The sequence below is a fragment of the Epinephelus lanceolatus genome, chromosome 4, assembly GCF_041903045.1.
Source record: "Epinephelus lanceolatus isolate andai-2023 chromosome 4, ASM4190304v1, whole genome shotgun sequence".
NCBI lineage: Eukaryota > Metazoa > Chordata > Actinopteri > Perciformes > Serranidae > Epinephelus > Epinephelus lanceolatus.
The window spans coordinates 43,387,587-43,412,138 of NC_135737.1; the positions used below are offsets into that span (position 1 = coordinate 43,387,587).

The 24,552-nt window shown below is 41.9% G+C and overlaps 1 protein-coding gene across 2 annotated transcripts; it reads left to right on the plus strand.

The window, feature by feature from the left end:
* Positions 1-3,752: 3,752 nt before the first annotated feature.
* On the plus strand, positions 3,753-24,091 carry zbtb44 (zinc finger and BTB domain containing 44). Of its 2 annotated transcripts, none has more exons than XM_033631425.2 (6): positions 3,753-4,040; positions 7,260-8,363; positions 9,105-9,189; positions 11,496-11,647; positions 13,751-14,051; positions 23,047-24,091. In XM_033631425.2, exons 2-6 carry the CDS (start codon positions 7,298-7,300, stop codon positions 23,447-23,449), a joined length of 2,007 nt encoding a protein of 668 aa, XP_033487316.1. In that variant the 5' UTR covers positions 3,753-4,040; positions 7,260-7,297; the 3' UTR covers positions 23,450-24,091. The 2 variants fall into 2 exon arrangements, with proteins under 2 accessions (XP_033487316.1, XP_033487318.1); XM_033631427.2 differs by having other exon boundaries at positions 3,757-4,040; positions 13,751-13,834.
* The last annotated feature ends 461 nt before the right edge of the window (positions 24,092-24,552 follow it).

The window sequence follows — 24,552 nt, forward strand, 5'->3', positions numbered from 1 at the left end:
CTTCTGTTCAGACTGGTAGGTACATACCAACGATCGTGGCAGTTTCAGAAGGAGCCATGCTTCAAAACGACCAATAAATTCCAGCGTTCAAGTTTTCCATGTTTTCCAGAGAGCTCTTTCAGACCACTGTGGGCTACTAAACCCCACCAATGAGGGTCAGACTAATGGAATTCTTTTAGGTGGGCAGGCAGCTTTTAAAAGCAGGGCAAGGCAGGTTTCATTGCTGCTTTTACAAACTGAAAGCCCTTAAGATGTTGAGTAAAATCCTCCCACATTGGAATAACTTCTGTGCTCAGACATCTGAAATAAAGACAGCCATATAAAACGTGCTCAGCAGCAGTGGTTAGGGAGGAACCTCCGTTTAACAGGCAGCAGTAGTGACTTAATATCCTACTCTTAATGTCAGTCTTATTCTAGTCACAGCTGACTGAGCTTAGTGGATGTAAAAAACCCAGTGGGTTACAAATGTCAAAAAGAACGTGATATCATATACAGATTTTGGTTTGGTTTGGGTCACCGACAACATTTATTTATAAAATCTAACATATTAGACTAATGTGAGTGTGAATGGTTGTCTGTCACTGTATGTCAGCCCTGTGATAGTCTGGCAACCTGTCCAGGGAGAACCTGCCTCTCGCCCCTCACAAACTAAAACTAGAATTACCACCTTGCAGTTGTATGCCTCAACGAACCCGCCAAGTTGCACTTACATTACATCCATGAAGGTCAACTTCACTCTGACATTATGATGTCAGAGTAGGGTGACCATATTTTGATTTCCAAAAAAGAGGACACTCGGCCGGCCACGACATAGCCTACTTAAATGATACTCGCAGTTTACTCAAAGATGCCTTATAATTTTAATATATTTAAAATTTATATGTATGGATAGAAAATTCAGTTATATTACAAAATAATATCTCTCAAAGACAGAAATTCAGATAGGCCCCAATAGGGACACATACACACACTAGAGTGTGGCGATCCGAGCCCGACGGTACCCGACAGGTCGGGCCGGGTTCGGTCAAAAATGTAGCTATAAATTGTATTCGGTCGGATTCGGTCAGCTTTCAGTGAAAATGTAGTGTAAAAATACATAAAATCCTATTGTCTGTCCTGTTTATTGCTTGGGCACTGTTATTTACGTGACAACACCTGAACATAACACACACAGACACACATTGGCTGTTTGTTTCTACCTCTCTCCTCGCTGGAAGCGTCGGACCTCCCGCCTCCCGCTCCCGTCTCAAACACGGAGGTCTCCCTCTCTGCTGAGCACGCCCGGCTTGTTAAATAGCCTGTAACCGTAACAACTGTGTGACACAAACTCAGTGCTTTGGTCATTAAATAATGTCGGGCTCAGTTCGGGTTCAGACAGAAATATGCAGTCCGTGCCGCATTCTAACACACACACACAAACACACGGAAAACCGGACATTATCATCAGTTTATAAAACCCCCCCCCAGACGCCCCGTACGGGACGTGAAAAGTGGACATGTCCGGGCAAAAGAGGGCGTTTGGTCAGCCTATGTCAGAGCGAAGTTGACTTTCAGCCTTTTGCATATAAAATGTCATCACTTCATCATTTTATCCTATTGGACGTTTGTGTGAAATTTTGTCATAATTAGCGAATGAATGAATGAACGTTTGTGTCACATTTGAGGAAATTCCCTCAAAGCTTTCTTGAGATACCATGAAATTCACAAAATGAGATGGAGACTGACACAAGCTCATGGTGGCCTTTGACCACCAAATTCAAATCAGTTCATCCTTGACTCAAAGTGAATGTTTGTGCCAAATTTGAAGAACACTTCTCTCAAAGTGTTCTTCAGATATCGCTTCCAAAAGAATGGGATGGATGCAAGGTCATAGTGACTTTGACTTCTGACCTTTGACCACCAAAATCTAACTTGTTCACTCTTGAGTCCTAGTGGACATTTGTGCCAAATTTGAAAAAAAATCTTTCAAGGTGTTCTTGAGATATTGTGTTCATGAGAAAGAGACAGATGAGGTCACAACAACCTTGACCTTTGACATACATGTATGACCCCCAAAATCTAATCAGTTCATCCTTGACTCAAAGTGAATGTTTGTGCCAAATTTGAAGAAAACTTCTCTCAAAGTGTTCTCCAGATATCGCTTCCAAAAGAATGGGATGGATGCAAGGTCATAGTGACTTTGACTTTTGACCTTTAACCACCAAAATCTAACTTGTTCATTCTTGAGTCCTAGTGGACATTTGTGCCAAATTTGAACAAATTTCCTCAGTGTTCTTGAGATATCGTGGTCATGGGAATGGGATAGATGGACATAATGCCTCCAGCCACAGCTACTGCACTAAGGCATAAAAAAAAAGTCGACTTAAAACAGCCTGCTTTATTAATTTTTCCCACTTATGGCAGGACTATCATACAGTTTGTAGATTTGCAACAGGTAAGAACTACGCAGGCAGAACTAGTGTGTTCTCATAAAGACGTGATGACATCGCATTACCCCAGTCCTGGCCTCTCTCCACTGGCTTCCTGTGCATTTTAGAATTGATTTAAAGATTTCACTGATCACTTTTAAAGCTCACGTGGGTCTGGCCCCATGCTAAATAACAGGAACGTCGATACCATATGAGCATGTTGGTAACCTAAGATCCTCAGATGGGGCCCTTCTGGTTGTTCCAAAGTCGAGGCTTAAATATAAAGGTGACCGTTCTCTTGCCATCAGGGCCTCTTCCATTTAAGAGCGACCTTCCTGAAGAGATAAGGCTCGCAGGATCGATGACTTCTTAAAACCCCTTTTTATAGACTTGCTTTCATGCGATGTTATCTTTTTATTTTGTTTTATTTACGTTTTAGTTATTTTATTTTGTTGTTTTATTGCTTTTGGTCATTTTATTCTTATTCATTTTTACTCACATTTTGTGTCCTGCCTGTTGCATTTTTTTTGTCCTCCTGTTTTAACTTTATCTGAACTACTTTTGTCTGGCCTATGTTTGGTAGGACTGTTTGGCTTTCTGTTGTTATATTGCTTGCCTGCTTTTGCTTTGCTCGTCAAAGCCCTTTGTAAACTTTGTTTTTAATTGTGCTATATAAATAAAGTTATTATTATTTCATTTCTACAGCAAAAGGATATAGTTATATCACACAAGATACAAGTCAAGAAACGTTAGACAGTTATAGGGTTGCAAACAGTATGAGGTTTTCACGGTACGTTAACTGACCCAGGTCTCACGATATCACAGTATTACAAAATGTATAATATTATCAGTCACAACACCTAAAAGAGTGAATGGAAGGGATATTGTTGGTTGTACAAATACCTATAATCAAAACAACTTGAAACCATTTTGAAAACATTTTGTTAATAGGACGGTTTGATAATCTTCAACTTTATATCATGGTATACTACCTGGAAACCTATCGCTGCAACCCCAGACAATTACAAAAGGGTTTGGGGCAATATGTACACATGTTCTAATGTGTCAGTTAATTGAAATAGGTGTAAATGACTTTTCCCCAATTTGAGAATAGATTAAAACATTTAAGTTTCCTGTATCAAAATATGAGGAACAGTAATTTACAGGCAAACTCTAATTGTGCATGTTATGATTAGACTAACAGGTGTACAGAAGTTCATACACAGTATATAAATGTATGTAAACAGTGGGAATTAGTGAGCAGTGTGTGAGTTGTGCTGTACATGAAGCTAGATGTGACACTTCCTGTTTCTTACTGTACAGTACCGTGAGATGCGCAGTGCATTCTGGGGATACAAATAGAGCGCAGAAAGGACAGCGGGGAGCACAAAGGAATGAAAACAGCACCTCGGAAACTTTCAACCTCAGCCCGCTGTGATGTGAATTCATGTGAGCGCTAATTAAACTGTGACTTTCGGTGGCTGGCAGGCTGACAACTGCCGGAGAGGCGCAGGGAATGTGAGTGGACGGAGTGAAGCGGCAGGGCGCACCGCTGTCTCCGACGCTGCTTTTTGTCAGCTGAGCTGTTCGCATCCCGAGGCCCAGCCGACATCACGGGCCGCATCCCACAAGGTAAAGCCCCTTCTTACAGTCTGACGGATAACGGTGTCCGCCATGTGTGTACTTTAATACGGCTACACTGTTTTATAAGTGGTGTTAAAGGCAAAGGAACCAGCGACCAGTGATGTGTTGTGTCGGCTAGCGCTAGCTTCGTAGCTAACGGTGCTAATGTGCTGCGTCGACGTTTCCAGGGTTATCCACGGTCAAACCGGAAATGAGGCTGACTCTGCTTCAAAATAAAGCGAGTAACTTTAATTAGAATTATTTTCTACTTAACTTTCATCAGTTTCTTTTCAATTTAAGTTACGTTAAACGTAGGGCATAATGTCACCTCAATGTATCAGCACAAGTGTGTTGAATAACATCAGCTAAAAGGCAATTCAGTGTGGGCTTGTCTTTTGTTTTGAAAGTTAAAACCGGATGTACTTTTAATCTCCCGTTTGACTTCACGTATCAGCGTGACTCTTTTAGCTAGTGTTTGCTGAGCTGTGATTGTTGTTGCAAAGATGTTTGTTCAGCATCTTTTTCACCAGACACTTAACCCCCCATGCCTTGTATACATACAGGCTGTCTGCCGTCTGTTTCCACGCTGTCCACCAGCCGTGGCAGCCTGTCTGAGCCCCAGCGCTCTGTGGCCACTGTCCTACGTGATGTAAACAGAGTAAAAGTACCATGTTGATGGCTACGCCTCCTCTGCTCCATCGCCATCATGGTATTTTGTAGTGAACTGGGATAGTGTATAATTGTTGCTTCTGACTCTTAGTTACACAATCATTGATCAATCTGTTGATCTGTGAGTATATAAAACTATTTATAAGTAAGAACAAGTAGCCCAGTGATGTCTTCATATAGTTTATTTTGTCTGACTCAAAGAAGAAAACAAAGGTGCTCAGTTTAGTGAAGTGAAACAAACAAAAACTGAAATGATCCAGTCATCACATACAAGAAGCTAAATAAAATGTTCTTTTTTCCTCATGAATGTCATTATCAAAAAAGTCATTTGATCAATTCAGGCTATTTATTTATCACAGTATAGTATCAAGATACTTTGCTGGGCATTATTCTATCAAAACATGGTCGCCATGTATTGATTTTTAGTACAAGTTCAACTTTTGGTAGCCTACTAGTCTAATAGAAATAATTTAATTTTCAGTCCACTAGATACATTTTGCTGTAATAAAAGTGATTTTAAGTGAGATGAACAAACTGAAAACTTATCTCAGATATACACAAAGTTTTGCTTTGGGGCATAATTTGCAGTTCATAAAAGGCAATATATTGCAATATATGTTAATGCAATACTCAGCATATTGCATGGCATTTAAAATCGCAGTAATATTGTGTCGTGACTTAAATATCCTGATAATAGAAAATGTTATCGTGGGGCCTGTGATAATTTCCACCCCTTATGTACGTTTAAGCCACCACATGGTCTTTAAGATTTGAGATTGTCTTTAAGGAGGAGAAAAAGATAAAGCAAAATGTATTTGTTTCAATTTTTTTAAAGCAAAGTTTTCAGCATGATTGTACAGGGTTCCCACGGTCATGGAAAACCTGGAAAAGTCGTTGAATTTCCCAGTAACATTTGCCAGGCCTGATGAAAAGTCATGGAAAAGTTTTAAGATTTTGTCCAGGAAAATGTGTGGGAACCCTGTATATATAGTTACATATTTTTAAGCCACCAGATGGTCTGTAATATTTATGTTGTTTATGTTTTTACTTTTTTAAAGCAAAGTTTTCAGCATGATTGTACAGGGTTCCCAGGGTCATGGCACACTAGGAATTTCACATTTCCAGGTGTGGAAAATCATTGAAAGTTTTGGAAAAGTCAGCAAATTTTGTTGTTTGTGTAATGACATTGTCGCGGTAATCTTTAATGAATAACCTTCAATGTAATGTAACAAAAGGTAAATTTATTTTCTGTAGCTGTCGATGTAACGTTGCTCTAATATGCGTCTGTTTAATGTTTTAAAATCCTGTATGATTTATCATTTGTTTTCCCCTGCCTTCAGTTTCTCCCTATCAAATATGCCTGCTTGTTGAAATTCTGTTTGAGCAGATTTTAAGTCTGATATATTTGAAAAACTCCAGGCAAGTGGGTCAAGAAAAAAAAAGATTATTATGGGTCCCTGAAAAGTCGTGGAAAAGTTTGGAAATTTGTCCATGAAAATGTCTGGAAACCCTGATGTAAAATACTCGTGTATGTATGAATGTGTCCTCTCTTAAAGATGTAATTCATGCCAGACGTGTTATTTTTTTTTTATAAAAATCAGGTCGTTTTGTTTATTATGCATCATTGCTCTCTCAAGTTCATGTACTCTAAATTCCTCTTTGTCAGGAAGAACTTAATAGAGATCATGTAGCTGAATAACTGTCCGACAGGAGACATTTCAGCCTTTAGAAAACCCCAGGGTGGAATCTAAGCTCTTTTCTCTCAGCCCTGTTTGCTGGTGCAGACTAGGCACTCTCCTGTTGCACCTCCGCAGCCCTGGTCTATAATTCACTTTGTCTTTACTGGGCCAACATAGCCCAAGAGTATTTTCCTGTGGTCTCTGTGTGTGTGTGTGTGTGTGTGTAAAGGGGAGTGCGCTCTCCCTGCAAGAGCCCCTTTACTTGAGCTTTTGTTTGATGGAAAATCTCATGCCTCAGAGAATCCACATGTCTCGCAGACAGCTGCTGAGCATCCTGTAGTGCACTGGCCTCCGCATGGGTCTGGCTCGCATCGCTGCGCATCTGCTTTGATTGTTGTTACATAACTTGGCATTTTGTCCTTCGTGCTCCCTACCCAGCTTTCACCCCCCCTTACCTTGCCTTCCCCTCAAAGAGAACCTTAGTATTTTTCTCTACCTACACCCACTGCCTTCCACAATGCACTTGCCTTATGCGATCCTGTCCCTACCGTGGGACTGGTGTTTTGCAGAGTGCTATTTGACATCTTATTTGTCTTCTTAGTTTTCTAATGGAGTGGTTCAGTGAGAGTCCACTCTCACATCTGTTATTTCACACCTGATTCTTTAACTGCTGAGGCTGGATTTTGTTTAGTTAATCATTAGACACATTAACATTGCTTTATACAAACACTAATGATATTAAGGATTTGACACATAAGAATAACGATCTTTACGTTTTCTTTTCCTACCAGAAATTGATCTTTGATTCCTGAGATACAGTTCATGTGGTTTAGATTTTGCAAAACTGAAAGTGCTTTGTTTTTTTCCCATCTCTCTGCAGGACCTATTTCCTGTACACAGTCATAAACTGACTCCAACATGGGGGTCAAAACCTTCACCCACAGCTCGACCTCCCACAGCCAGGAGATGCTGGAGAAGCTCAACGCTTTGCGCAACGAGGGTCACTTATGTGATGTCACCATTCGGGTCCAAGACAAGCTCTTCCTGGCCCACAAAGTGGTCCTGGCCTGCTGCAGTGAATTCTTCCGCTCCAAACTGGTGGGCCGGCCAGAGGAGGAGGACAAGTTTGTGTTGGATCTTCATCACGTGACCGTCAGTGGCTTCGCTCCCCTGTTGGAATATGCTTACACGTCCACCCTCTCCATCAGCACGGAGAATATCATCGACGTTCTGGCTGCTGCGAGTTACATGCAGATGTTTGCTGTTGCTAGCACATGTTCAGAGTTCATGAAGTCTAGTATTCTGTGGGGCCCGGGTAACAACAGCAACAATAACAATATATCGGCAGACAAACCGCATGAATCAGCACCAGAGAGCGCCTCATCAAACTGTGCCCTGACGCCGTTGGACGGCAGCGTGTCACCTGTTTCGTCTGACTGCAGCGTGATGGAGAGAAACGTTCCTATATGCCGCGAATCGCGACGGAAACGCAAAAGCTTTGTGACAATGGCATCGCCGGAGAGTCCACTCAAATGCACTACACAGATGGTCACCACCTCCCCTCAGATCCCCAACCCATCCCCTTCTTTCTCAGACAGCACAGCCCAGCCCGTGGAGTCCTCCCTGGCCTTCCCATGGACTTTCCCGTTCGGTATCGACAGGAGGTTCCACTCAGACAAATCAAAGCTCCCGGAGAGCCCTCGTTGTTTAGAGCAGGGCACCCCGGGGACCTCGGAGGTGGTAGTCGGCCGGCGGCTCAGTGACTTCCTAACGTGTGAGAGCTCTAAAGCGGTGTCGTCGCCAGTGCCGGCGGAGGAAGAAGATGTGAGGGTGAAGGTGGAGCGTCTCAGTGATGAGGAGGTCCAAGAGGCGTCCTCGCAGCCGGTCAGTGCCTCCCAGAGCTCGCTGAGTGACCAGCAGACGGTGCCAGGGAGCGAACAGGTCCAGGAGGAGCTCCTCATCAGTCCACAGTCCTCCTCTATAGGTGGGGCTAGACTCCTTTTATATTTCTTTCCATTTAAATGATCCAAAGCATTTCAAATTGACCTCTTAACCTAAAAAACTATTGAGGACTCTATAAGTTGTTTGTCAAAAAAAAAAAAATTGAAAAAAAAAAAACAAAACAGTTGCAGGCAGACTATTCACTCAGCTTATGGAGTTTTAGCATTAGCTTACTAGCTCCAGCTGATGAAATGTGCTCGCAACAATCATTATTTCTGCCACCAAATTCATGTCCGCTCCTTAGACATGAGATCAGCATGTCTTTGTGAAATCAAGGACTCTGTATAAAAGAATGACTAAGAATTTTGATGATAAATGTGCCACCTTTTGTAAACTACACTTCTGTCATGAGAGAGGTAGTTACTAAGGGGAACGGGACGTCTTAAGTAGTTCCATGGATGAAGTTCAATCACACATCAGTGTTACTGTATCTATCACTGTTATGACAGAGGTTGCATCCTGACCCAGTTAGCGCTGTGTTGCTTTGTAAAACGTGCCTCCCTCAGACCTTTTAATGAAAAGAAAAATTAAAACACATGAATTTTTTTCCATCATGGTTAAATTGCACAGTGAGTTTGAATCTAGCGGCGTCCATCCTTAAAGCTGTTTTCAGCCCCCAAAGACCTGCAGGCCACCCCCATCCACCATGCTGTAGACTTTATTCTGTCGTCAGGTGTTCAGCAGACAGCCACACATTAGTAATTTTCTTTCTTCCTCTCTCCAGGGTCGATGGATGAAGGAGTGTCTGAGGGCTTGCCGTCAATGCAGAGCACCTCTAACACTGGAGGCCACGCGGAAGACGATGAAAGGTATCGTGGTCTGTTACAACTTGCAGGGAGGCACGTCGTATGCAGTAAAGAATATATAGACGTAAACCTCATAACTGTGTGTCTGAGCCACACCTGTTTAGATCATAAATTTTGGTGTCATGTTGAAATGTCAGAGACATGATGAACTATAATATGAAGAATGCAGGTTGCTTGAGCCACAAACATGAGTGAAAGATTTTATGTGGAAGGTAACGTGGCATTTAACGGGAAATCCATGAACGTCAACCAATCTGACGCACATCACCATCATTACCAACTTCACAGTGTTAAACAAACATCTTACAGCTTTCTCTGTAATGTCGGGCCTTTCCCAAACCGCCCCCTGCACCCTCTCCTGATCCACTTTCACTCCGTTCACGCAGGGTCCGCCACATTGAGTGCCGTCCCAAACCAACTAGTGAGGAGTGGAAGTGAGTTACAAAACCCTCCAACAGCGAGTCTGCACCGATGTTGTCTTACTGACCATGTGCAGCGCCGTATTGAGTTCGTCATGTAAGACGCTCCGTACAAATAAAGTTCATCGACTACCCTTACAAACGTAACCTGCTCAAACTACCTATTGTCATGCAGACAATTAAATATGAGTGCTACAAATACATCTGAAGAACATAGAACTGGATTAAGCTGTGTTTTTCTGCATGGTTACGAAAAAGTTACGACAGTTCCTCTTCCCCGCCCCAGAGAGGGAAGCTTGTCCTAAAGCTTGCTGCTGTGTTTATGCTCTACACCTATCCTCTCAGCTGTGAAGGTGTCAGAGTGACACTCAAAGACAGAGTGGGAGTGAGTTTTAGAAAGGCCCGCAGTGGTCACTTGACATAATTTATAGTGAACCCTTTGGCCCCTTAAACCTCTCAAGCTATAACCTTTAAGCATGCAAGGAGATTACCCTTGTAGAGTTAGTTTCTTGACATGTCAAAGTAAATGTTTTTATGATTTCAGGTTGTTCGTCCATCTGTATCTGTCTCATTCTCATGAAAGTGATATCTCAAGAAGGCCTTGAAAGAGGTTTCTCAAATCTGGCACAAACATCCACTTGGACTCAAGAATGAACCGAGTCTATGTCCCCTTACTGCTATCTTTGGTGTGTCTCCTCTTGAGGGCAGGCTAACTAAATACCAAGCTGATTTTGTTGCGTTTGCTGCCCTCATAGCCAAATGGTGCATATTGCTAAAGTTGAAGAGCCCTGACCCCCCTGGCACAACTTCTTGGTTAAAGGATTTAATGTCTTTGCTCCACCTAGAAAAAATCACATACACGGTCAGAGGATCTGTGAAAAGATTCCACAAAACTTGGGACCCCTCTCTCCTATATTAACTCTCTAACTCAAATAGACAACTAGGACATTCGGGAAGGTGGGCGGGAGGGTGATTTTGAGGTGATTGGTTCGTAATGTGATGTTTGTTTCTACTTTTGTTCATGGGATAGAAAATTCACACTCTAAAATATATCACACTTCTGTTTTGCAATGAGTACCTGCACAGAATTTGGTGTTCAAAGGTCATTATGCCATCATAATGCTCCATATAATACATTTTTCTGGCCGTTATTCACGAGGTCAGACGTCAGACACTGAATTGGTGATCCTGATCTTGGGTGTCCACCTAGGAACTGTGCTGGTTGCTTAGATCTTCTCCTCTCTCCTATATTAACTCTCGAACTCAAATAGACAACTAGGACATTCGGGAAGGTGGGCGGGAGCGTGATTTTGAGGTGATTGGTTCGTAATGTGATGTTTGTTTCTACTTTTGTTCATGGGATAGAAAATTCACACTCTAAAATATATCACACTTCTGTTTTGCAATGAGTACCTTCACAGAATTTGGTGTTCAAAGGTCATTATGACATCATAATGCTCCATATAATACATTTTTCTGGCTGTTATTCACGAGGTCAGACGTCAGACACTGAATTGGTGATCCTGATCTTGGGTGTCCACCTAGGAACTGTGCTGGTTGCTTAGATCTTCTGTGCTGCTGGGGGGAAGATGTGTGTGAAGCCACCATGTTTTCACAGACATGGATGTAAACTGTAAAAGCAACTTGACTGGTGTGCAGAGGTGGTATTTCTAGTTCTTTCAGTATACCAGTGACTTAACATTCATAGTGGTCCCGTTTCTCCTAAAACGTATGCAAGTAGACAAGCAGATTAATCTTGGACAGTTAATATCTTGTCATGAGAATAAACGTTTTTAAGTATTTAAGTTGTATGTGCTCTTAGTTAATGTTGAAAAATGAATCTGTCCCTGTATGAATATCACTCTGATGTTTGCTCTCTTTGTGTTTCAGGTTAGAAGGTATTCAGTATCCATACCACCTCTATATCAGCCCCTCAGCCAGGCCCGGCACCAATGGCCCCGACAGGCCCTTCCAGTGTCCAACCTGCGGAGTCAGATTCACACGCATTCAAAACCTGAAGCAGCACATGCTGATACACTCCGGTACGTGGAAACTACAAACTGAATCAAGCTTTGAGAAATTACCTTGGGCAACTTCAGAATGTGAATGTCATCTTGTTTAATTTATGTTAGAAACACTATAGATCACAAGCCGTGTCTAAACAAGTATTCATTCACCCACATTCAGCCGCCCCGGGACATTTTCACATTTCATTGTATTACGACAATGTTAAATATAGTTGATGTAATCACCTTATTTGACCCAGATCAACAGAAAGACAGACAAATGTCAGAGATGTTAATACGTTTGGCCAATACCAGACAGCTATTTTGCAGATTCTAAGAACAAATGGACAATAAAAAGATGTTTAGATGAGTACTTTAATTTAGCATTTAGCATTTTGTTCCTTTGACACTGTCTGACTCAAAATGGAGCTTAAATGTCCTGGCACACCAAGCCGGCAATTGGCCGTCAGTCAATGTTGGGCCGTTGGTGAGCATCTGTCGCCCTAGTTGGTGCAGTGTGTCCTGCACTGTTACCCCTTGTTGGCCTCCGTCTGCTTTTTTTGCCCAATTCAGCATGTTTAATGGGCGTCAGGACCGCTGGTGAATGAAATCACTCTGATTGGCAGTTCAGCTCAGTGCACGAGAAGAGAAACGGAAGTGAGGAAGGTAAACAAAGAGCTAACATCAAGAGGGAGTGAGACCAAAACAAACTTGTTATACAAGATAAATTATTTTTCTTTAGTCACTGAGCTCTTTAGAAGAAATGTTTTGTGACATTTTGCGTTGTTGTTCATTGGTGCACGGTAAATATACTCTGTTCTTTCAACATTGGATTGTATTGTTAAAGTACTAACTGGCTAACTAGCATCAAGATGGTCTTTCAGTTTCCCTTTTTGAATGACGATTAGAGACGACCGCCGTCTGCCGGTGTGGAGAGTTATTTCCTCTCACACAGGCACAGAATGTACGTGCTGGTTGGTCGTCAGTCGTAGTCTTTGCGGTGTGTTCTTGTGCCACTTTTTGGCTGAGTCACGGCTACTTCAAGCGAGGCAGCAGGGGGCCTTCATCGCCACTAGTTCTCTGAAGTTAGTTTGGTGTGTCTGGGTCTTAAAAAAGAAAAGTCAAATATATTCCAGGCATTTTAACTTATCAAAACCCAGTACCATAATGCCACTTGTCTACTAACAGTCACATGGGAAATTTGGGTGTATTATGCCTTTTTAGACTTAAAGTTCTCAGCCCCACTCACACTGACTCAATTGACATCACTTGAAGATTTATTAGACTTCCTACAGCTCTCTCTGGAGACACAGAAGGCTTCATACAACTTTTCTGCACATGTATCGGTACTCCCCAAACCTATAACACTCTCTGTATGATATGTATCTTAAGAGTTTCTCCAAGGTGCATTATATTTGTATTTATTTGGATCAGTCTGTATTTATTTGGATCAATTTGTCACATTAAGATTTACGTCTTTTTCAGTGTCTATTAGGGAAGAAAAAAAAACGCCAATTTACATCCACTGTGAGTCGATGTTCAAAAAAAGTAAAGAATTTATCTTAGGGGGAGAAACCCATTCACAGGCTGTGCATCTTGCGTATTAGGAAATTTCGAGGGAACTTTTGAAAGCATGCCATTATAAGATGTTTTGGATGTTCTGTCCTCAGTTATTTTTAGCTCATGAAGACACTGTACAAACTATCGTGCTGGCACTCTTCACTCATATTACAACACATCTTGCATTTCAAATATTTTGTTACATCATAAGTTAAGTGAAATTGGAAAACAGGTTTGGAAGCTCAGCAGATGTCCTGAGATTGAAAGGGTACTAAATCACAACCACTGCTTCTCCACCGAGTTATATCTACAGAACATTAAACACACTGGTGTTTCTGGTGGTTTAAATCACCTGGTCTGTTTGTTTTGGAGAGGAAGAGACCTCTGTGGATAATTTGGCTGGTGATGAAAACCTCCTGAATGTATGGATCTTATGTTATTAGAGAAAAAAGGTGACCACACATCAGCATGTGTTGGTTTACATTTTTGAGGAACTGCAGTTTGAGCCCCAGATGTTGCTTCTTGGTGATGCTAATGCGCAGATCAACTGAACTCAGTATTTTTCTTTTCTCCCCCCAGGCATTAAGCCTTTCCAGTGTGACCGCTGTGGGAAAAAGTTCACACGGGCCTACTCCCTAAAGATGCATCGGCTGAAGCACGAAGGTAAACGCTGTTTCCGGTGCCAGATTTGTAGCGCCACATTCACGTCCTTCGGTGAATATAAGCACCACATGAGGGTCTCCCGACACATAATCCGCAAGCCGCGGATTTACGAGTGCAAAACGTGCGGGGCCATGTTCACCAACTCTGGCAATTTAATTGTACACCTGAGGAGTCTGAACCATGAGGCATCCGAACTAGCAAACTACTTCCAGAGCAGGTGAGGAGTCTGGGGACGCTGACCCCCATCATTTACTCAGATCTCACCTGGATCAGACAATTCAGTTCAGATTCTAATACCTGAGGTTCATTTGATCGTTTTTCCTTTGATGACTTTGGTTGTGTAGAATTGTTTTGAGATGATTGCAATTGATTCGAATGCTCTGATCAAGTGTACCTGAAGTATTTGACTGCATTTATTGGGGAGTTTTAATTTCACTGATTTAAAGGAATAGTTTGACGCCTTCGGAAATAGGCTTATTCATTTTCTTCCCAAGAGTTAAATAAGAGGATAATACCACTCAGAGAGAGTGTTATCAGTCATCTCATGTGACTCTCAGGAAGAAAGCGAATAAGTGTATTCCCCAAAATGTTGAATCATTCCTTTAACATTGCAAAGAGATGGTAAATACTATGAATTTCCATGAGATGTGAGGATGAAGTCAAGCACACAATATGAAATGAGTTAGGTTTTCTGAATACACTGCCCAGTTGGAAACAAAAACACCTTAGCTTTACCTTACCTTACCTTTAGTGTTGTTTAAATCACTCACTGTGTAGTCCTGCTCTTTGCTCATGAGGGAAACACCTTCACCTTTCAAACACTCTCAAACGTTGGACCTTACAATAGCTGCAAAACACTTAAATCATTTTTGTTTCAACCAAACGAGTGGGTTGTTTGTTTTTATCAGCAGCTCTGCCCGCACAGCCTCGTGAAAGTCAGAACACAGTGTCTTTATAAAGTGGAAGAGTGTTTTTATTTCCCAGACTTTTCCACTTCTTAATCAACTCAAGCCCTCACAGGTCGGCAGGACTCAAATGGGCCATTGACTCCTCAAGAGTTTTATAGTAGAAAGTCTACGCCTGAGATCATAACGGTGTGGAAAATTCTCTGGCAAACCAGTCAGACTCTTAACTGCCATCCTCAGTCTTCACATAAAAAGATATGTTAACTATGCTGTATTCTTTTTCCGGGGAGTTGCTGATTTGCAGAACAGTATGTCACATTCAGCTGTCGTCTGTGCTTCAGAGGACAGTTACACTTGACCTTAACTATTTACTCTGGATTCTGCTCCGTGTCCTGCTGTGTTTCATAGTCTGTACATTAGGGATGCACCGATATGGATTTTCTTTCAACTGATCATGATAACCGATATCTACCTGCTTCTCATGTCTTATAACTGATAGGATAACCAATAACTTCACATTTTTGTACTTTAAAGAGAAGTGTATAACCTGTAGTTCAAGTTCACCTGAGGGCAAGAAAGGCTACGATGTAGTGAGAAAATATTCCATAGCTCTGACCTAACCAAACCTGACTGACATCACTAGTGTGAACAAATACAAAGAACAGTGGTGGCTTTTCCATACCTGCCAATAATCAGGCCTACCCTCACTATGCCTGCACCCATATAACCCTACACTACAGATGAACATAATGAATACAAAGATGTGAAAGTAAAATGACTTTTAATCAGTATTAAATTTATAGTTAATGGTAAGACAGAGGGAGATTATGGAGCCTACTGTTTAATTCTCTGTTTCTGTAAGGAGAGACCAGGGGCCTCATGTACAAAGACTTACGTGGATTTCCTACTGAAACATGGCGTACGCTTAAATCCAGAAAACGTCGTACGCACAAAAATATCCAGATGTATGAATCTGTGCGTACACATGAATCCAAGCACATTTCCTTTGTACATCCCAATCAACATGGAATTGAGCGCACATGTTGGAGTACCTGGCCCCTCCCTGTCCACGCCTCCATTTAAATATGCAAATCATATTTAAATGAACCCTGCACCTGAGATTCCCCTGTCTGCACGATCAGAAAACTAAAACAAAAGAATGAGTAAGACGGGAAAAAAGAAAAACTTCACAGAATGCGAAATGGAGATGCTACTCACTGAAGTGGAAGCGTGCAAAAATGTACTTTTTGGCACGCTGTCCTCCGGCATCAATACTAAACATAAGCGGAGTGAGTGGGAGTGTGTGTGTGAGGCTGTCAATGCTGTGGGGACAGAAAAGCGTACACACGCAGAATTAAAAAAGAAGTGGTCCGACATTAAGGTGGATGTGAAGTGGAGGACGACTGCCCACCGCCAAAGTGTGGCCAAAACAGGCGGGACGACAGGAGAGGAGGAGCTCACCCCGTTTGAACAGAGAGTCGCCTGGGGTCAATTGAAAGCAGACAAATAATTATGTGAACTGGATTTACAGTTTCCATTTGTTAATTTTATACACCACTTACACGGATCACACACTATTGTTGTAAACGAATGCAGAAGTGCACCAGGGAAAAGGTGTGACTGATTAAGAAATGTCACACTTTACACACGGGTTTATTGATATGAGTACTTTACACACAGAGACAATCAGGGGCTTGTTAGAAAGCTCTGAAGCTGTAGTTTAACCAGCAAAAAACAGAAAGTCACTAACTTTAACCACTGACTAGTACTGATGCTGTGAAGACAGGATAATATTTGGGGGCGCACATGCTCAGTGCGCATCAGGGGGATTAATATTAGGACAATTAAACAAATAAATTATTTACTCACAAGAAGCCACCCATCGCGCGCAGTTCCAGCTAGTAGTCTGTTCCCAACCATGCTGTTACTCAGAATGTAGGCTATGAATCGTGCGTTGAACCAGGCCACCTCACCACAATGTTGATCAACTGCATTTGCGCATCACATATGATCTGTACATTGATCGAATGAAAATGCTTCCTGTCGACATAAACACATTCATCCTGTGATGGTGCTTTTGTACTATAGCCATGTGTGTGCAGTCAATAGCTCCGATAACGTTAGGAAAACCGGCTGTCACTGCAAATTGCGCTTTAATGTTGGCCTGTTCAGCTGCATTGTATGGGAATTTGATATACCTGGCTGACATGCGGATAATTCCGTCCCACACAGCTGGCATGGCTCGGCTCAGGGTCGACTGGCACAGTCCCGATCGGTCAGCCAGCTCCCTCTGGAATGCCCCTGTTGCTAGGAAACCCCAGTGTGGTCAGCACCTGTATGGATACAGGCAGCGCATGGCTCCTCGCCGTGTCGCTCTGCCGGCTGCAGCTCTGCGCACAGTTCCAGGAGGATTGGCCTCGGGAGCCATCTGTCTCTGAACACATGCTCTCTTCGTATTCCGCCATTTACAAATCTTCTAATACTGCTAAAGCAGCCGTTGTTGTTAACGGTATTTTCGGCACCACTTTGCGCATGCTTTTATATCGGCTCATCTAATTAAAGACACATGGGTGTGTTAATTGTTCATCAGTGTTAATTGTTCATGTTTCTCTGATGTGCACATCACTCTGAGGACTAATTGTTTTCACATTTATTTATTATAACAGTTTCCCAGCATCACCTCTAAGTGTCGCCAAAGGATCAACAGCTGTAGAAACGTGCGTACGCCAGCCATGGAGTTGGCGTGAGGCACCGCACATTTCCACGGTCATTTCACTCTTGATACATCTGAACTTTGCCGTGGAAAAGGGCGTACGCCACGTTTTTGTGCGTATGCACCCTTTGTACATGAGGCCCCAGGGGTGTATCATATCATCTCGTTCACGATATTAATGGTGTAATTTTTTAACGTAATTTTTCTAACGTCATACTGTTACCCACGACAACAACAAACATGGCTGAATGTGTAATTATTATTACTCGCGGTGGTTCCAAAAAGAGGAGCAGCTTCAGTAGTGTGGAATAAACTGTGGCGTCCTGAATGTTTTATGAACAGCCCCGGACTTCTCAGACTCTTTTAGTGACTTGATTTTGTCATTAAGCTTCAGTAATGTAAACCTACATGACGCTTGCAGCTCGATTAAAAAAAAACTCCATATATGTGACTGTGTGATAGTTGTGGTATCATAACAGCCTGTCACAGGTTACAGCGTGATGATTAGAGGAGAAATGGCAGAGCATAAAGGTCCAGACACAGATACAGATAATTGCTAACTGTAGCATCTCGTGGCTAGTGGTTATTAATAAATTTAACAACAGAGTCGAGCCTTTTAAAATCTTGGTGTTGGATAGTATCCGCTGCTGCTAATTAGCTCGTGTTAACACTGGTCCTTCAGCGCTGTGTCTAACCTGTGTCAGGAGGTCAGAGATCAGACCCTCGGCGCAATCCTGTTGTCTTCCTCTCACAAACCAAGTTTAAAGGTACGTGCACCGCCACCCACCATGTCAGGTGTGTAGATGCTGCCCTTGTTAAAGCTCCAGTAGGCAACATTGTTTTGGTATAATTGCGGGCTGCTGCGTGGTGAGGGAGAGCGAGGCTCGGGAGTATGTGCGGGGCTGCGAGGGAAGGATGGGGCGGGCTGCTGCGCGGTGAGGGAGAGCTGAGGCTCCCAGAGAGGGAGAAATAGAACCAAGTAGGATAAAATACTCCCGTGCTCGTCTGGTAGGAGGGGCTCAGGGCGGAGACGAACGAAACCTAACTTAGATGAGACTCAAAAATCAACCGTTTTCAGGCTTTCTGCCTACTGCAGCTTTAAGTCAATGAAAGCAGTCTGGCTTCATATTATCGGCGCTATTTACTGGCTATGATTTTAGTTATCGGAATAATGCATTAGTATGAAAATGTCCCCATATCGGCCAATAATTTAAGGGACAGATATATATCGTGCATCCCTACTGTACATGTTAAGTTGCAGGACAGGGGACTCTGATACATACAGCCATGGTCACACTGTGCAGTCACACATTTTAAAGGACCTAGGAGTTAAAATGTAATTGTGTAGAGTATTGTCACATGAAGAGCAGGAGGGACTGAGCCAGGCTGGGAATACATAAGCGTATATATTCAAAATTCATCTAAGAGTTAAGGCAACACTCATCTCAGTGTTAGTGGATGTTAGATGGTTGTTTATCCATGTGCGTTTGTCTAATTGGGTGTTATATGAGGCATTTGTATTGACACATAATCCTCTGGTCCACTAAACATGTTGGCAACATTTAATGTAAACAACCACCCTAATCCACTAATTACACTTAAGCCATCACAAAAAGTTGTTGCCAGTGCATCTTAGATTCCTCAGTTAGGCCTGTTGTGGCCATTTGCACTAATTGGTACCACCCAAGATGGCAGATTCTGGTTTGGTATTTTGAAAAAGTCTGTGTCTGTAGGTGATATTCAAACATGATAACCCTTCACTAGAGGCAGCTTAGTCTCAGGTATCAACCTTCAGTGACACCAGCTGTTAAACCAAAGAGTGACAAATTCTTTTTACTTTAATCAGACAAAAAATGAATTAAATTTTATACATTTTAGGCCTTAAAAGTCATTAAATTGTCTTAAATTTGAATTTGTGAACCTCTAATTCCCGCAAATATTTATCTAATTTCATTTATCTTTATTTTGATTTCTTTTTGTCACAATGATTGGAGCTCTTCTCCCTCAAGATCTCCACATTTCTGATGTTACAAATCTTTAAACCTACCACTGAATATAACACTGTATTTCTACCATCAGTCTTACATTTGGTTCAGTTATCTTGAAAATTTAAATGTCTGATTCATTTAGACAGTCTGTAATATCCATTCTCCAGAACTCTGTTTAATGATCATCTTCTTTGCCATATTCCTCCGTCTCCCACTGATCCCTGCAGTTTATAACTTGCACCTTTCTGTGTACTTTAGTTTGTTGGTAAGGTCTAGCAGTCTGGAAGTGTGCAGGTCCACACACATTTGCAGACCATAAATTCCAGGATGTACATATTTATACTATTTTGTTATTAGAGCAAGATGGTGAACATTTATTTGTTGTATTGCACCATCATCTGCACAAAAGCATGCTTATAAATGCACGCTAATATGCTAATAAATGCTCACCATCTTGCTCTAATGAAATAGTATAAATATATATTTCTAGATATTTGGGCTCCTCACTGAAATGGATGAGAAATGTACTGCAATGTTTCCTTCATCATTTTGACCCTGATAAAGGGCTCAAGCCAAAACCTGTTGATCCTACAATGAAGTTGTTCTGTGTACTCTAAGTGTTGCTGGAGTTTTGAATTCTTAAAAAAAAATGTATTATTATCTTCCAGACAGTTGAATTGAGAAACAAAAGACAATAACTAAGAGACACAAAACTCAACCAAACCAAAAGACATAACAGAAAAGGGGGAGTTACGTTGTAGGGATGGAGAGGGGGGATTGGGATTGGGATTGGAAAGGAGTAGCAGTTTATTTAAATCCTGGTCTAGATTGAAATGATATGCTACGCTTGATGTTGCAGTCATTATTATTAACATTAATTCAATGAAATTAGTTTTGGTCCTTCAGATAAGCCATATTTTATTTGGAACAAAGTCTCTTTGTCTCGATGGTAACCCCAGATTTGCAAAAACTCTGGCAAGATTTCATGTTTCAAGCGATCACTTAAATCCTTTCTATTCAAACCCTAACCAAGTGCTTTTTGTACCTGTACAAAATAAAAATTAAATTGTCTTACTAAATGTGGAAGATCTACATCTTAAACTGTGTTCAATATAATGTTCTCAGTGCCACTGTGCTCAACAAGGCAGCACACAACAGGCAACATCCTGTCTGCCCCTCCTCTCCCCAAACCAAAACATTATACTACAGTAAGACACACTGGGAGGCAGCTACGCTAAGCTAGCTCGCTGCAAGATGGTTAATAACGCCACTGCCAGACCAGAAACAGAAGATCTTCCGATAACCACAGGTCTGGCGTTTAGAGCCTCTTCGGTTTCACTGTTTGCTTCAGGCTGAGAGAGTGAAAGGTACATCAGTGACGTCTGTTTGACTTGTGTTTATATGATTGTGTCATTTAACGGAGATGTTTATTGACTTATTTATTAGATTAAAAGAACTCTGAGAGCTTGTGGCACGTAGCAAACTCACTGCTGACGCACGGTGGGCGCAAGAACCGACACTGATACTATGTGCTCTTATATCAGTAGTGACGTAGTATTTATATAGTAGGGAAGAGGTTATGTTAAGGATGACTCCGGTGCGTCACCAGGCATGCTGTTACGCCCACACAAAAATCCTGGACACAGAAATGGTGAAAAACAGTTTAATGATGTGCTGCACAATTTTCAGACTTTTCATGTTTTCAACAAGTAGTTTAAATGTTTAAAGGTTTGCAGCACAGGACACTAAACTATAACATGATTATAAATGTATCAAGCAGGGTTGAAACAATTAAAAATCTTTGTGGAGGGAGTTAAAGTTGTTTTCTGTGGCCTCTCAAATTAATCAAGGGCTGGAAAATGATTTAAATCATTTTATTTATTTAGGCTGTTAATCTTATTTATGCACAGAGCATCAACAGAGTGGCTGAAGGAGGGAAGGAGCGAGAGACACTTTGCGTTATACACGTCTTGTATATGAAACGTCTTGTCGCTGAATGTTTTAAACCGATCTGTCGCCTGCAAACAGGCGCTGACTCAGTGTCACGCAATAGACTACAACCACCAGGAAGAAACTAGTAGTGCAGCGCTGTCGTGTACGTGTACTATTGCAGTAACTTCATTCATCTCACAGACTGATTTAGCGTAGCACATGTAACTTATAGACCGAAGTCACACTGAGGACAAATGAAGAGACAGATTAAACAGAGGAGCGGCTCTGTGTCTCTGAGTGTTGATGAAGAACTTGTGAGAGAGGAGAGATGCTCACTGGTATGTGTTGTGTAAGGCAACTTGACACTGAGTGTGTTTACATGGACAGTTTAATTCCCTTTTCATTCGGAATGAAAGTTCATTCCTATTAAAAGTGATCTTGTAAATACCTAATTCGGAATGAAAATGGCCAATGCGATTGAAAATTCAATCCGATATAAGGGGCTGGAATATTCCGTTTCTAATTCAGAATGAAAGAATTTCTCGCACTTGTATACACTCATTTCTCTTTAAGTTCATTCCGGTCTTTGTGCGCATGCTCGTTTCCTTGCCCTTCTGGCGCGGTGACGTATATAGCGCGCATAGCAACGGGCTGAGATAGAGCAGTCAGACTCGTTGCACTCACCGGTTTCCATTCACCACAGCACGGTCTTCTATCTCCCTTCAACCTTCTACCTCCCTTCTCCTCCTCAACAGACGAAGCATTAGCAGAACAAGGTTGTTGTCGTACTGCTGCTTCAAGAATATAAGCACAGCAAGCCTGAAAAAGGCTCTAAGAACGCCGTCGTCAAGCATCTTGTTATCCGGAGCGAGGACTACAGTGTTTTCTTTTGGTAAACGTAAACACACAATTTCAGCCCCGTCCCCTATCCAATCAGAAACCTTCCCTGCCCCAAACCTCGCGTGGACCCGAATGAAGGCGATTAAACTGATCTCTCATGTAAACCATCATTCGGAATGAATATTTCCCATGTAAACTACCTGGAAAGACTTTAATTCCGAATGATTTTATTCCGATTTATTTAATTCCGAATGAGAAGCCATCATGTAACTGCACCCACTATCTTGATATAAACGGTGTTGTCTAAATTTATATCTTGCTCTAAAATAGATCGATATATCATACATTTATCGTACATTATATCGCCCAGCCCTAGTCACACTCCTACCATAAAATGAGACAAAAAAATTATGAAGCTGCTCACAAGAGTTTTGCAAATCTTGGGTTGCCATCCAGCCATCACCATCTCCTTCTGTCTTCTCTGCTTCTCTGGTTAGAGTTAAAATTTAAACTGTCCGAACCCAGCTGTATCCCATCTTGGCATCATCACACTTGTTCTTATATTTTGAGGCATTCTGTTAAAAGACAGCCAAACAACGGGGACAACAATATAACTTACTTAGATAATGATTCCTGAAGACATTAAACATCACAGTTTGACAGTGTTTTTACTGATCAGGTTCTAGTTATCAGTTCTCTCTGATATAGAAATCTGTGTCTCTGTCTCATGTATGTTTGTGAAAATGTTTTAAGTTGTCAACGTGCAGTTTAAAGCAAACATGAGGTAGTAAACGACAGGACATTGAACTCCTCTCATTGTCTTCGTCACTGCAGTGATTTCCTCGTGCCCGACTACCTGAGCCAGGTACAGGAAGAGGAGGAGGCGCTGGGAGTCCAGTATGAGCTAGAGGAGTCCCAACATCACCCCGTCTACCCGGGCAGCACCTCCACCTCCACCACCACTGCAGCCTCGTCCTCCTCCTCAGTCCAGATGCCCGTCATCTCCCAGGTCTCCTCCTCTACCCAGAATTGCGAGAGTTCCTCCGGCTTCCTTTCACCCGAGCCCCTGGACCCCCTGGAAGCCCCAGCCTCCCTCAAGATGGATGCCGACGAGAGGGCCGCCATGACAGAGGAGACCAAGATGGACACAAGTGTAGGAGGCAGTTCCCCGGAGGTGTTTGAAGAAGAGCAGCAGCATGCCCAGGCCAAGGAGCTGGCTTCCATTACCATCGAGTGATTCAAGCCTTCTACTTGCCCATCATGTCTTATTTTGCAGTCATGTCATATGGGAATATGTGTTGAGTCGCCCCAGCGGCTGTAAGGGACAACTCGGACGCGTGGACATGTTGAAACCTCATGTGAAGCCATCAAGACGCCAAGTTTTCTGAAGACTTCAGTTGCCTTGATGATGATTTTCCACATGCAACACAGATTGCACTTATTGATTTCTTGTTTTAGAACAAACCAAATCCAGCAAAGTAAATGATACGTTTCTTTGTTTTCTCTGAAATCATTTCCCCCGAAACTTGACTGAAGCAGTCTCTCTGTTGGTGCCGTGAGATTTCAGTAGGTTCACTCCAACACCAGACCTGAGTTTCAACGTGGTATTTTTCAAGTGAAGCTAGTGAACAGTATTTTTCAAGAGTCATTTTTAGGAAGGTTGTTATTTTTCCCATATGACGTGAACGCAGCACTATCTAAAGTCATTTCTGTCTTAGCCAATTTGAGGTCTGTTAAATCCAAGCCTTGCCCAACTTATGGAAAGTGCCTGAGAGTTCCCATTGTAACAAAGCAACGTGTAGAGGAAAAAGAGGTCTTGACTTTGCCAACAGTGACAAATCAAGTCTTTGCAAACTGAGCTAAATATAAAAAAAACAAACATTGTATTTCATTTGTAGTGATAATGCTAGTTTGTATGGGCAGAGACTGTGTTATTCCTTCAGTGCCGTCGCTATAGGCAAACTGTTAAATGTCAATATTATCTATATTGCAATAGCTTGTACTGTAGTTTTACTATTTGAATGCTGTGTATGTTGGGTGTTGTGAAATATGATATGTCTGGTGTGTGTATGTGCATTTCTTTTTATCTACATGAACACAGTACATTTCATTTTTTAAATGTTTAAAACTTGAAATTATATTGACAGAGTATTCCCTTAAGACGTTTGTGCAGTATATCATTTTTCTGACCTATTACAAGTGATTTTTTTTTTCTTCTAACTTTTTAAATGAACACTGTTGTTAAATCAAACCTCACATCTCCAAAAAAAACTAAACGCAAGGAGTTTAGTAAAACTTGGATCAGCACTGATGCAGCTTTGGTTTCAAAATCCAACCCAG

What these genes read in the sequence shown, in the direction of transcription:
- zbtb44 (XM_033631425.2), top strand. Translation starts at nt 7,298, where the DNA reads ATGGGGGTCAAAACCTTCACCCACAGCTCGACCTCCCACAGCCAGGAG. An exon ending in CACGCGGAAGACGATGAAAG is followed by an intron (nt 9,190 to 11,495) that starts GTATCGTGGTCT and finishes TTTGTGTTTCAG; the next exon opens with GTTAGAAGGTATTCAGTATC. An exon ending in GCAAACTACTTCCAGAGCAG is followed by an intron (nt 14,052 to 23,046) that starts GTGAGGAGTCTG and finishes TCGTCACTGCAG; the next exon opens with TGATTTCCTCGTGCCCGACT.